The sequence below is a fragment of the Neolamprologus multifasciatus genome, chromosome 16 (genome assembly GCF_963576455.1).
Source record: "Neolamprologus multifasciatus chromosome 16, fNeoMul1.2, whole genome shotgun sequence".
In the NCBI taxonomy this organism is placed as follows: domain Eukaryota; kingdom Metazoa; phylum Chordata; class Actinopteri; order Cichliformes; family Cichlidae; genus Neolamprologus; species Neolamprologus multifasciatus.
Window position 1 is genome coordinate 11,044,120 of NC_140454.1, and position 13,549 is coordinate 11,057,668.

At 42.7% G+C, this 13,549-nt stretch overlaps 2 protein-coding genes across 2 annotated transcripts; one reads left to right on the forward strand and one right to left on the reverse strand.

The window, feature by feature from the left end:
* Window positions 1-917: 917 nt before the first annotated feature.
* On the forward strand, window positions 918-2,862 carry crygs2 (crystallin, gamma S2). Its single transcript, XM_085136269.1, has 3 exons — window positions 918-1,022; window positions 1,279-1,521; window positions 2,455-2,862. The coding sequence occupies exons 1-3, from the start codon at window positions 1,014-1,016 to the stop codon at window positions 2,725-2,727; spliced, it is 525 nt and encodes a 174-aa protein (XP_084992395.1). The 5' UTR covers window positions 918-1,013; the 3' UTR covers window positions 2,728-2,862.
* Window positions 2,863-3,990: 1,128 nt separating this feature from the next.
* lcmt2 (leucine carboxyl methyltransferase 2) lies at window positions 3,991-11,708 on the reverse strand. Its single transcript, XM_085136255.1, has 14 exons — window positions 11,525-11,708; window positions 10,800-10,924; window positions 10,511-10,592; window positions 8,154-8,334; window positions 7,906-8,062; window positions 7,564-7,753; window positions 7,222-7,329; window positions 6,203-6,290; window positions 5,883-6,110; window positions 5,551-5,796; window positions 5,240-5,337; window positions 4,839-5,026; window positions 4,614-4,749; window positions 3,991-4,422 (listed from the first exon to the last, which is right to left on the reverse strand). The coding sequence occupies exons 1-14, from the start codon at window positions 11,570-11,572 to the stop codon at window positions 4,258-4,260; spliced, it is 2,040 nt and encodes a 679-aa protein (XP_084992381.1). The 5' UTR covers window positions 11,573-11,708; the 3' UTR covers window positions 3,991-4,257.
* Window positions 11,709-13,549: the final 1,841 nt, after the last annotated feature.

Below are 13,549 nucleotides of genomic sequence, written 5' to 3' on the forward strand. Positions count from 1 at the left end.
GTGTTGTTTCAGGATCATTTTTTCACGTATGGCTTCTTTGACCTGTATTTGGCGCAGTGAACTGTGTTCACAGACAGTGATTTCTGCAAGTGTTCCTGAGCTCATGACAGTTTTTCTTACTTTTAAAGCCTTTTATTGCCCTCATCTATCAAACTCCAAATGAGGTCATTTTAAACATTTGTTATGTTTTCTCTGTTCTATTATAAATAAAAAATGGGTTCATATTTATGCGGCACCCCAACCTTTTAAATTGTTTACAAATCCACTTTAGTCCAAATTATTGGATTGATTAAAAAATCCTAGAAAATAGGATGCATAAGAAACACAATACTGCGAAAGTAAATCACATATTATGAGTAAGGTTAAAAAAAATAAGTAGCATCAAGAGCAAAAGTGTATAATTGTAAACATTTCATTAAAAGTCACATGCATATTATAACCAGCGCTACATTGTACATTAAGTACTTGTTTCATACGCACATCTACAACACCACTCACTTTTTCTCCTTATTTTTGTTATTTCAGCACTTTCAGACTGAAATTTTGAAGTGAGGTCACTCCGTTTGTGTTTTCCATTTTTACTTAATAGATGTGAATACTTTCACCACTGCTTTATGTGGATCCATCCAAAAAAGAAATAAGTCATGAGTTGGCAGGTCCTTGCCAGGTGGGAGCAAGCTGGTGGAGCTGGCATGTGTAACGGTGGGCACTGGACCCAGCCAGTAGAGTAGTGAGGTCAATGGACGCTTACCCACGCCTGACCATTATGCCGTAATCCTTCCTCGCTTTTCTGGAAAAACTGAATAGCACTAGAATCACTGACTCAATTTTTGGATCTCATTTTCATGACAAAGCGATTGTTCCCCTTTTGCCTCCACTGTTGCTGTTTATAAATGTGGGAAAGCGGGCATATAAAAGGCACTTGCTCAAAGGCCAGTGCAACATCAAGACCTCAGGGGGAAGCATCACCATCACTCATCATCACCAAGGCTATCCCACACAATATATCCAAGATGGGCAGGGTGAGTCAATGCAAAGAGTTTAGTTTTAATGTGCGGGTTCAAAAGTGCATGTGGGAGAGTACAGAGGTTTGCTGCAGATGTTGTTTCCTTATACTCTGTTGTAAATTAAAGCCTCGCTGCTTGTTTGAGCAGCTGTTAACAGTGGCTTTGCTTGAAAATGTCTGAGCTTTCAGACAGGGACCAGGCTTTAGACTGCCTAACAGAGCAAATGTGAAAGGTGGACGAGCACTGAGACTGTTATGCGTTCCCCCCTCAGATCGTCTTCTACGAGGACAAGAACTTCCAGGGCCGTCGCTATGAGTGCGACAGTGACTGCTCAGATTTTCACACCTACCTGAGCCGCTGCAACTCCATCCGGGTGGAGAGTGGAGCCTGGGTGGTGTACGAGAGACCAAACTACATGGGCTACCAGTATGTCTTGAGCAGGGGGGAGTACCCAGAGTATCAGCGCTGGATGGGACTGAACGACCACCTCAGTTCCTGCAAGATGATCCACTTTGTAAGTCAGGTGTTGCCTGCATGCTGCTCTGCTGCAGGTGCACCTTTTTTTAGCCTGTCTGTCATTTGTTATTGACTGTGCACTGTGAGCACAGACTGCACGCTCAATGACAAAGAGCTGAAGTCTTCACAATGTTCTCCGCAGGTGTGGAGTCGAATTTTAGAATATCTTAAAAGACTGAAGGCACAGCGGGCTCAGGGCATCCCAAAAAAGCATTTAGTATGTGAGATGACATCCAGTCATGTTCATGCTACTGCAGTGCTGTGTCGATGGAGACCAGCGTGACATCAGTCTCTTTGTATGGGCAGGCTTTGGTCCAGCTGACCCACAGCCTGCAGCCTCTTTAAATCAATGCAGTTAGTAGATGCGTGTGTACAGTTTGGTTCTATTTATAAAGGCACAAAACAGTGAGCAAACACACACTGCAAACAATGAAGGATTGATTAATGTAAGGTATCTCACTGATTATGGCAAATATACCGAGTACAGTCCTTCAACAGACTAGTTTACCATGATCATCGAGAGGCAAATTATACACTCAGATACTTGTTTGTTATTTTACTTGCAGCTAGCAAGACAATAAATAAACTTTATATTAAAGTGAACCCCAAGAGTCAGATGATCCCACTATGAGCAGCACGTGGCAACTGTGGGCAAAAGAAACGTGCTTCCAATAGAAAGAGACCTCAGGCTTAGGTGCTGTGACCGGCTGAGAGGTGACAGCATCATTAAACACAAGCAAAGACAAATGAAACTAATGAACTACAATTTTAAAAGTAATCAATAATTTGGATTAGCTTTTCTCTAAACTGCCACACTGTATCTGACAAAATTAGGTGTACATGTAGTGTACGAATTTTCCAATTAGATGCAATTCTAATCTCATTGTATCCTTTGTATCACATTGTATCACCTCCCTCCCTCACTTTCCAGACCAGTGGGACCCAGTACAAGATGCAGCTTTATGAGAAGGCAGACTTTGGCGGCCAGGCCCTGGAGGCCACAGAGGACTGCCCCTCACTTCTGGAAAAGTTCCGCTGGAGGGAGGTCAACTCCTGTAAGGTCTACGATGGTTGGTGGGTTTTCTACGAGCACTCCAACTACCGTGGACGTCAGTACTTCTTGGAGAAGGGAGAATACCGAAAGCCTGGGGATTGGGGTGCTGCCAGTCCTGCTGTCCAGTCTTTTAGGCGCTTCACTGAATAATTTAAACTCCATCCAAAAATATCAAGAAGACTGTCTGGGCATTATGAGTTAAAAATTTAATTAGAACCTTCATCAACCATGTTTGCGATTTTGAACTAAGGTCTCAAAAATAAAACCTGCCAAATAGCACAATAATCTTTCTGCGGATTATTTCCATGCATGTTTTGAACCATTTTAGCACATAACTAAAGTTTATTCACTAAAGAAAAAAACAAGCCAGCACCTTCCCTCCTAACTGCACAACGGTGGTTAACACGGTTACCTCACAGCAAGAAGGTGTTGGGTTTGAGTCTCAGCTTTCTGTGTCTCTGTGAGTTAAGCCTCTGACAGACTGGTGGCCTGTCCAAGTATAACCTGCCTCTCGCCCTGCGACAGGTGGGACACGCTGTCACGGCAAATCTCTCCAACCGTTATTTAACAACACAGTTTATTTAAAATGATAGACAAAAAATAAACAAACAAACAAACAAAAAACAGGAAACATCTAAAAACATTTCAAGCATCCACTGACGAAATGCTGCCACCTGGTGGTGAAAGTTATAGTTTAAAAACCCACCCGTCCATTCAAGTTTTCAAATTCAAATTTCGGCTGGACTTCTGTGTCACGAGAGGTTTGTACCATTAGGCGGAGTATAGAGCTAGTGTAGCCTCGAGTCTGCCCAGTAGGAGATCATCACTTCATAACAATCTATCAAACTGTTGCAACATGCTAATTTCAGCAATATATAAAAAAAATACTTCAAAATATTTTACTCACCAGAAGCACAGACTTCTAGCAGGCTGTTAAAGTCGTATTATATTTCAATTCAAATTTATTTATACAGTGCCAAATCACAACAACTGTCGCCTCAAAGCACTTTATATTGCACAGTAGATCGTACAATAATAGATACAGAGAAAAACCCAACAATTATATGACCCCCTATGAGCAAGCACTTTGGCGACAGTGGGAAGGAAAAACTCCCTTTTAACAGGAAGAAACCTCCGGCAGAACCAGGCTCAGGGAGGGGCGGGGCCATCTGCTGTGACCGGTTGGGGTGAGAGAAGGAAGACAGGATAAAGACTTGACATAAGTCCACTTTCAAGTATAAGTGCACTGAAAAGGCTTCTCAAGGCAAAGACTGGAATTGGTTGGGCTGACACCTTGTTGACAGCTAGCAGCTATGGGCAAGTCAGTCACAGCCACAGCCTTGAAACCCCTTAAATTATATAAGGGGTCTGTATAGTTAAAGGAAGAAATAAGTTATAAAGACAAAACATATCTCTGGAACAGGTCGTAGAAATGTTTATTTCTGCTGTAAAGTTGAACATTATAATATGGGAGTCTCTGCCTCGAGTGGCCACTAGAGGAACTACAGTTTTGGGCACTTCTGCTTCGGCACCCTGGAGGTTGCTGCTCAGTCAATATGAGAGGTTTTCTTACATAATTATGAAAATTACAATAGGAAGCAGGCACTTGTCTGGACCCTTCAACAGACTTGACATAAGTCCACCCTTTGGTACTTTATTTTGGAAATACTCATGGCTGATTCAGCCCAGCATGAGTTTGAGGTCCACAGTGACAGGCTGAGGGTTCCAGTGAGTCCCAAAAGAGAAACAGTTGCCTCCTCCACCTATCAAGAGCAGCTCTGGATCTTCTGAGTCCGTCATCTCAGAGCAAAATGAGTGGAGCATCAGAGGCCAGGGCACTGAGGTCTACACACGACAGGACATACATTAGTAGTTAACATCTGATAAATTCAGTTCTCCTTTTCCTCACAGAAGTGGAACAGTGCTAGTTTTTAAGCAACAAACCTGGAGGCTTTAAGGCCTGAGGTCAATGAAGAACATTGGTTGGTGCTAGATTTCCTTTAGAATAACTGTAAGTGTAATAAATGATCACTAACCGTGTCCAGACTGTACTCCATACTGCTGCACGTGGTGATGTTGATCACAACAACGCCTGGCACGCCGTCTGAATGCAGCCAGACTCCACCTACCACAACCAGCTTCTCACCACTCACATGGGCACAGTGAGAGTATCTAAAACGAAGCACACAATGGAAATCTCATCAAAGAGTTTCTTAGCAGAAACTTGGGAGTTTGGTTATGGTGTCTGAGGCACAACAGACCTGGGTACAGGAGGGGGCTGCACATCTATTCTCTCCCAGCAGAAGCCTCTTTCAGTTGGTGTCAGGATTACCGTGTCATCCAGGGGCACTCCTGCTCTGCTCAGCCCTCCAAACACCACACCACCACCTTTATATGAGCATGCAGAGTGAGAGTGACGAGCCTCTGGTGCTACGCCCTCTACTGGGATCTATAAATGACACCCAGTGGTCATGTATGAGTCATGTGCACGTTATGTTCCTGCTCCATACTTGTATTCTTGAAATCTACTAAATGACTCCTTCAAAATAAACCTTACATATCTAATATGTGGAAGTTTATATGCATACGGTGTGTGATGTGGTAATAAACTTGTGCATGCAACATTAAGAATCTGGGTTTAAAATTGTAACAACAAGCAAACCTCAGTCCAGTGCTGCTGGTCGACACTCAGGAAGTATCCGTCACCCAAAACGGCCCCTGATTGGTTCTTTCCACCAAACACAAACACAAACTCTCTGCCTGCAAAGATGTGACAGGGATTCAGTGTGTAACGAAAAAGCAGGGATGGGATAAAAGACTGGCAGAGAGAAGGCGAAGCAAAGATGTGAGAAAAGCATAAAGCAAAAGAGCAAATGGAATGAAAAAAGAAAGAAAAATCTACAAACAGGAAGAGAAAAAAAAAGAAAGCGTGTAAGGCAAAAGGATCCTACAAGACTTCCTGTTTTCCCTCACCTCTGTGTCTGGTTAGGGTAGCAGAGTGCCTCCATCTTGGCGGTGGTGGACTGCCGGTACACATCATCTCCTCCATACAAAGCTTCGGTGCATCTTGACCCCCTGACCCCAGAGCACCAGGTGCACCACAGAGGCTAAAGGTCATTTTGAAAAGGCTTCTGACCGGGTTGAGTGGAGAGGAGCGACCTCCAAATACCACAGCACCCACTCCAGGTATAGGGGTAACTGTGTGATAGAGTCGCACACCTGGGATAAGTGAAGGGAAAATTACTAACTTCTCCTGGCTAAATCAAGACCGGCTGCCCCTCCCCCCAAAGAAAAAAAACCCTCACCAACATCTGCCGATGGCTCCACACTGACGGACCTCCAGCCTTCCTGTTCTCTGAGCAGGAGTCTGATCGCTGCTCTTCTGCCTCCTCTGCTGGAGCCTCCTGTTAGCAGGACCCACCCTGGCCTCACTGACGCAGAAGCCATTCCCAGCCCCTCCACACATACCGGTGTGGTCCGAACACTCAGGGCTGTTGTGCTCCAAGAAGGGCCAACAGATGGCACAGGAGATTCTAAAGCAACAACACAACTTCAACATGCATACAGAACGTCCTATTTCAAATGCTTGTTAGTGTCAAGTCGAGGAGTGGAAAGTGAAAGCTACCTGGAGCTCGAGGGAGTAAAGCCTGTGCCATCAAAGAGCCTCGAGATGCAGTAAGGATGAAGTAATGGGAACATTTCTGGTGCCACTCCTGAGAGCAGACAGGTGAGGAGTCAGTGTTAGAATGTACACTATGCCCACAGGTTAGACGCACACTAACATGAAATTAAGCAGATTTTTTTCAGATCACTTTTCATTATTTATTGTCATCATTTATTGTATATCATTTTGTATGTGTACAGTTGGCCATTTTTACATTGCATTTGAAATTAACTGCCCCTTAAAAAATATTATTCCCTTTATGATGTTAGCTAGATACTGAAGTACCGCAACTGCAACTTATGGACACCTGCAGTCGTTCCGTTGTTGTGCCAAAAAATAAAATGATGTTTTATATCTTCTTTATTTGAACTAACACCAAATTTTATAAAGTTCATTTGTAACTTTTCCATAAAGCTCTTCTTCTACAATCATTGAATGATTTTGATGTTAGCTACTGTGTTGACAGTTTTACTCTTTGTTTAATAGCAGGTTCGTGTAGAGGTACGTGAGAGACAAAATAAAAGATGGGTGTAGCTTTCAGGACTGCAGAGTGAAGCCAGTGTGAAAGTGCCCGGGTTCAAAACCAGAGCATTTTATGGTGAGGTGAAAGAATGAACTATTGCTCCAGAGTGCCATCCATAAGGTTTCCCAAAAACCACAGAGAGTGGGCCAGACTGGACACACTCTCCCCTCATAGTTGGAAACTGAAATAATCCTATCATCTTCATTGTGTGCACTCCTCCCCACAAAGGCTGACACTCAACTACAAACACAGATCGCTTCTTGAATAAGCACTGTGGTTTTCAGCTGTACTAATATTAATTGGAAAAGAGGTTTTCTAAAGGTCACAACAATAAATAAACTTTCAGCATCGGTTTAGTGATAAATGACAAAATGTGTCATCCAAACCAATTCAAGTGAGCTCTTCTGATCAGTAGTGCACATTTTTATAGAAGATGCAACGCTGAGACCCAGCTGACCTCATATTCATCAAAAGGCTCCAGGCTCTCCAATCTGCATCTCTCCTCCTCAGGGACCAGCCCGAAGAGGAAATTATTTATATCCAGGCACACACACTCCTCCCAGCCCTGGAGACAAAGACGCCATATATTTAACCGAGCAGGACTGGACACATTTAAACTTCATGATGTGTATTCATGGGATTAACCTTCACAGGAGGAACAGGGACGTTTTGAATATGCCTCAACTGTGGGGTTTTTTTTTTATTCAATTGGTACCTGGGTCTGAGCTATGTTACATTGTGCTTGTTCAAAGAAGTGAAAAGATACAGGAAGTGTCTTGTGTGTAGCTTGTGTACTGACCTTGTCCAGGAAGCGGTGCCTTTGTGCGGCGGTGTCTGGGTATTGTCGAAGTGCATGCAGAGTTGAATTGAGTTTCTGGAAATGCTCCTGCATGATCTGACCGAAGGGATCGTGCGGATGGATCTGCTCATACATAACAAAGAGAGACTGTGGCAGGAGCTTTGCTGCCCAACCAATGATGGCATCAGACCTGAAAGACACACAACATCCAACGGCTTTAAATGTGATTTGCTTTGATCATAAATTCTCAGTTTTTGCTACATATTGCCATCATCTAACTAGCGTTACACGCCCAAGTGTATGCAAATTCATCTCTAGTTCACATTTTATACATTACTGCACCATTGTGTTTCCATGTAGGTGAGCACCACTTCAGAAAGAATCAGGGTAGGGGCAGCCCAGTCCAGCCCAGCTACACGCAGAGCCTCTTCCACCTTGGACTCCTCTCTAACATCCACTCCTAACAGACGGTACTGACTGCTGGACACATAAACAGGTCCTGAAGAAACACAAGCAGCCATACTAACCTCTTACATCTTTTACCTGACAAATAATTTTTTTAAACCACTAACAGGAAAAAAAAGACAAACCTGTAAGTGACGGTGACTGGGAGTCTATCATCCCCCTTAGTGTTATATTAGAAGTGATGAGGGCAGCCTTGCGCTGAGAGACATCAGGAAAATCTACCTCAAACACAACAGCTCCGCTCAGAGCTTCATCTCCACGTAGGCGGAAATACAAAGAGTCGAAGCCCGCACCCAAAGACAAGATCTAAACCAGGGAAATGAGGTTGAAAAATAAAGACACCAATCAGAATGGAAACCTATACAAAAGATGGGAACATTTGGTAACATGGAAGATGATGGTAGCCTTAAAGAGAAAAGGCTTTTTAAACATTAAGTCAGTGAACGTTGAGCATTTTTAAATTATATTTGACTCAGATTCTATAGACACTTTTTGTTTTCCTTTGATCAGTGAAATGACCACTACTCTGGATAATGATTTAAAATAACTGCTCTAATAAGTGCCAAGAGGTATTACGTGATGGCTGCTAAGCAGTGTTGGGTAAGTTACTTTAAAATAGTAACTTAGTTACATTACTAGTTACTTCTATCAAAAGTAACTCAGTTACTTCAAGTTACTCATTACTTTCAAAGTAACTAGTTACTAGGGAAAGTAACTTTGGTTTTACTCAGAATTCTCTTGTTAATGTGTTGCTTCTGTAACTGGATACCCAGCAAGATTGCCAGTCTTCTAGCTTGCTTACTTGCCACAAGTGCACTGTGCCACCTACCAATAGAAAGGAAAAGATAATGTGCATTTTTCCACAAGAGAAATCCCACGCCTGGACTGTCATTGACTGCTGCCATGATTCTAGCCTACGTCACAGCGTCATGTGCGCCTTTTACATCCAACACAAAAACTGCAGTCGTGGTGCTTTGATTGTACTCAGAACTCGGAAATTCTGCCTTCTGAATAGGAAGATGTAGGTAACACCAGACTGCAGATGAGCTGCATACAGAGCTGGACTGGGACAAAAAATCGGCCCGGGCATTTTGACTAGAGACCGGCCGCCATTATAGGAAAAATCATAAAGCCTTTGAATGAAAACAAACGCTGTTGTGACAGTGATGTTCACTGTCTTGATGGTATATATGTATCAATCTATCAATTGTTTGTTGTAAGATTCAGATAATTATTTTTTAAAAGCTAGACATTTTAAATGAGAATAAGAAAGAAAAGTATTTCTTTGTGCCCCCGTCTCCTTGTTAATGCCCTACCTGGCCCCCCCTGGCAAAACTTTGCTAGATCCGCACCTGCACAGTTACCAGCTGTCAGCTACCTAAAAAAGGATCCTGGGGTTATCTGTCTCTCAGAAACAGTTCATAACTTCCCTTCAACTCATTCATGTCACCTAAAAGGTAAACCTGTTTCTCCATCACCTGTTCAGCTCTGATGATTCAGTAAGGACATCTCCTGGTTTCATCTTCATGTTTCCCTCTCACCAGATAACCAAACCGATATCATGACCAGCAGCTTTTTTGCAGCTGTGGCTCCAGCAAACATCAGCTGATACTAGAAATTAATATTAAATAAATTCTAACAACAGCTGATCAAGCTTAAACGTGCGGCTGTTGTTTAGCGCGACATCCGCTGGTTTCCTCTTTCTGGCGCAAAGTGGGCGATAAACAAACAAGAGAGCCGATCCGCTGATCATTGATCAGTTTTCATGATTGAAGTAGACACAGGAGAGGGAGGGGGAGAATGAAAGAAGAAGAGGCAGCTGTGCAGCAAAGACACAGAATAACTCCAGCTTTGTGTCTTTTTCATTGTAGCTGAATTACGGGACAAACTGTTCCTTTTCACCTCAATAAGAAACGCGTAATATTTTCTCTGAATACCAGACGGGACGGTTGGCAACTCTAATAACTTATGAACAAAATAAAGTTCAACATCATTAACTTCATAGCACCCACCCAGCTGTATAGAAACTCCGTCATACTAGCTAGTACGCAGTACGGAAAAGGTCAGAATAACGAAAATAAACTCCACCTAAACCTGGTTTATATCTGACCCAGCTAGACTGCAGGTCATAACTTCTTACCTGAAGTTCAGTTCACACTTGGACCGGCGGCCGCCTCGGGTCTCTTTTCCTCCTGCCTCCCCTTTCTCTCCTCCACCTGCTGCCTCCACCACTTGCTAATGTTACTGAATCTGTGGAAGCTCCGCGATAGCCACCACACGAAGTAACGAGTAACGACCCTATCTAAATCCCAGTAACGACTAACGCGTTCCTGATTTTGGCATAATAACTAGTTACCATGCTCGTTACCACAATAATAACGTAGTTACTGTAACACGTTACTTAATAACGCGTTAGTCCCAACACTGCTGCTAAGTGACCTGCTTCCAGAAAGACTGATTGGACGATACGCTGACAGCTTACCTGTCTTTCAGGGCATTTTTCTGTAATCTGAAGGAATTTCCTCACACAGTGGTCCACAGCTTTCCAGCGCACATAATAGCCCCTGAAACATCCAAAGAAACTTTAATTTACACAAGACATTTTTACCCAGTACCCCCTGCCAGCTAAATACATACATGTGGTGTGCATCACCTCCCCTGCACATGAGAGTAATTCTATTGCTGCTGCTTACTGTATAAATGTTGTTTATAGAGTAAACCATCACCACATACATCCGAGATGCATGAAAGAAGAGAAAACAATATCTGACCTGTTGATGAGCGGCGCTCTCCTGGCCACTTTGCACACAAAGTGTTGAAGGAAGGCATCTTTGAAGTAGCCCTGTGCTGCAGCAGACACTTTGCTCACCACACTGCTGTCATTGGTTCCCTGTACCTGATTTAAGGAACAACAAAGAACCAGCAGAAATAAATCTCCCAAAACACAGTGCAAGACTTTTGAAGACCTTTAATGATCTTCTTTCTTATCCTTCCGTAGAAGGATGTCACATATACATACAAATGTTGCATATACTCATATCATCATTTTAAAGTATGCACATGTGCAATGAGACTACTGTTACAGGGGTGGATTCTCAAATTAAACACGGCCACAGATTCAAATAATGAGGTTAGCGCATGCATGAGAAGTCCCTAAAGTTTAAGGTAAATATGGCTTATTTTTAACTGTGAATCATGCAAAGCTAGTCTAGGGTTCAAGAAACAGACAGAGCTGTACTGTGATACATCTTATTCTATTACATATGTACTAGTAACCATCTGGCATATAGTGCTGTAATAGGCAGAGACTGAGCTCATTTTTAATATCTTCTTACACATCTAATATTTTTGAATACAACTGCAATATTGTGGTTCAACCATCAGCAGAACAATATAATTGACATCGTGTACTTCATAATATAGTAGAGCTAAAGTAAACAGTGGTGTGTTTACACATAATACTGTTAAGTACTGTGAATGGTGAAACAACACTTACGGCGGTGTCCCTCCCCTTCTTCTGCGCTTTTCTGTTTGTTGCTGGCATAGTGACGGCAAGTTATCGCATAACATCACAATAAAACAACTCCACGTTTCCCACAATGTCTTAAATAAAAACAGACCGACACATTTGTGTGCCTGCACAGCAGTGCACCGGTGAAAACAAGTCAAACATCCTTCACGTGGTATTGACTTCCGAGATATTTCCCAGGATTTCTCCGGCGCCCCCTGCAGCCCGGAGGCTGCAACAGAAAACCACGCGGTTAATCACCGAAACTCCATTCAGGAAATGTGTTGGTGTCTGTGCCTCGATTATTATGATTATCTGCTAGTTATTGAGCAACTTTTGTCGCCATTAAAACATTAAAATTTGACTAAAAGCTAAAAGCCTCGGGTTAATATTATCAATGACTGCCATATTTTTCTATTTTCAAAAAAGGATTTAAATCTTTGTCGAAAATAAAGGCAATAATTAAATTATACAATACTTTGTGCATTCATACAATGATAAAAAGTTTAGTCTCTTTTTTTTAAATGGACATTCCGGAATTCTATTGTTTGTGAAACCATTTACCAGTTGTTTTTTCTAACTATGTATATATATTTAAATTTAAATATTAACTTTAGGTAACGCTCCTTAGAGGTTATAAAAATAATAACCTTCAGAGGAGCTTCTAGAAGGTTGCCAATATATTACCCAAAGAATTCACTACAATAACCCCGTCTACGTTTCCTAGAATACCCTTTAAAGATCGGAAAAAATATAACCAGACTAGAACGTTTCCAGAAGGGGTGATGTGTTTTCTGAGAATGAATCATTTCTTTGAATTTGTCATTCTTACTGTGAGCGGTATTTTGTTCGCCGAACTTGTGTTCTGTGACTCTTATAATTTATCTAAATTTGTATTTTTAAAAAGTGCCATATAAAGACGAGAGAAAAAAAATCAAAGGATATGCGGCTCTTCTTTTCTTCCCAGAATTGACAATGCGGCACTCAGTGCGCATGCGCCAATTTCCAGGAAGCGTTAACATTTTTTTCTTTCACCAGCTGATAGCCAAATTGTCAACAGTTAAGTCAGCGCTACCCGCACGGCTGAAACGACACTATACACGGTAAATAGTCTTATGTGTTCCTCTCAGTACCTCTGTGTTACTTATACGCTCGGCTGGAACTGCTGTGTTTTATTGGGCGTCGAAATGCGAGGCTTTGTTTCAGTTTTGTGTCGTCCGAACCGAATGCTCGGGTCGCTGTCCCGCTAGCACATAACCCGAGATAAGGGTTGCTGATCTGATAACAGTCATTGTGGGAGTTGCCTCAACACGAGTACGCCAGGATGTCATCCGTCTGCTCTCTTGTCCTGACGCGTGTCAGCGGGGTGCTGAGGTTAATGTTTCAAATGGAGAAAGTGCTGCAGTGCCGGGGGGAGGGGGGTTGTTAGCGTCGAGTGTCTGGGGTGGGAGAGAGCAATTAGAAGCGCAGCATCCCCAGTAAACTCCAGATCAATTGGGCCGCTATTTCCCCCACACATCTCTTATTCAGTGAACGCAGCAGCATGTGAAGGTTGGTACATATTGTGCAATGCAGTTAGGATTTAAACAGGTGCTGGATTGTATGCGAGACCTCCATCCCTCCTATGAGGCTTAAATCTTTAGAATTTATTTCTGGATCGGCTTGGATTTCCGTTTCATGAGGTAAGGCGTGATCACATTCAGAGGTAGTACACGTGAGACATTACAGTCGCAATTAAAACTTGTGCTTGATCGCATAGAAAACTTCTAATCTTTAGAAAGTATGGATCCGCCGGGAGAAGATTTGTTACCTTGAGGAAGAAGGATATGTGTATATAGGGCAGACAGTGTGTAATCTTGAACCGAAATAAAACTCTTCTGGCTTTTTCACACAGACCAAACACGACTAGGTCAAGACGTCGTCAGTGACACGTGACTCTCGGTCTGTTTTGGGAAGCAGCACAAGTGACCAAAAGCACCTGTCTCCACTCAGGGAGGAGGCCCAGCCCCCCTG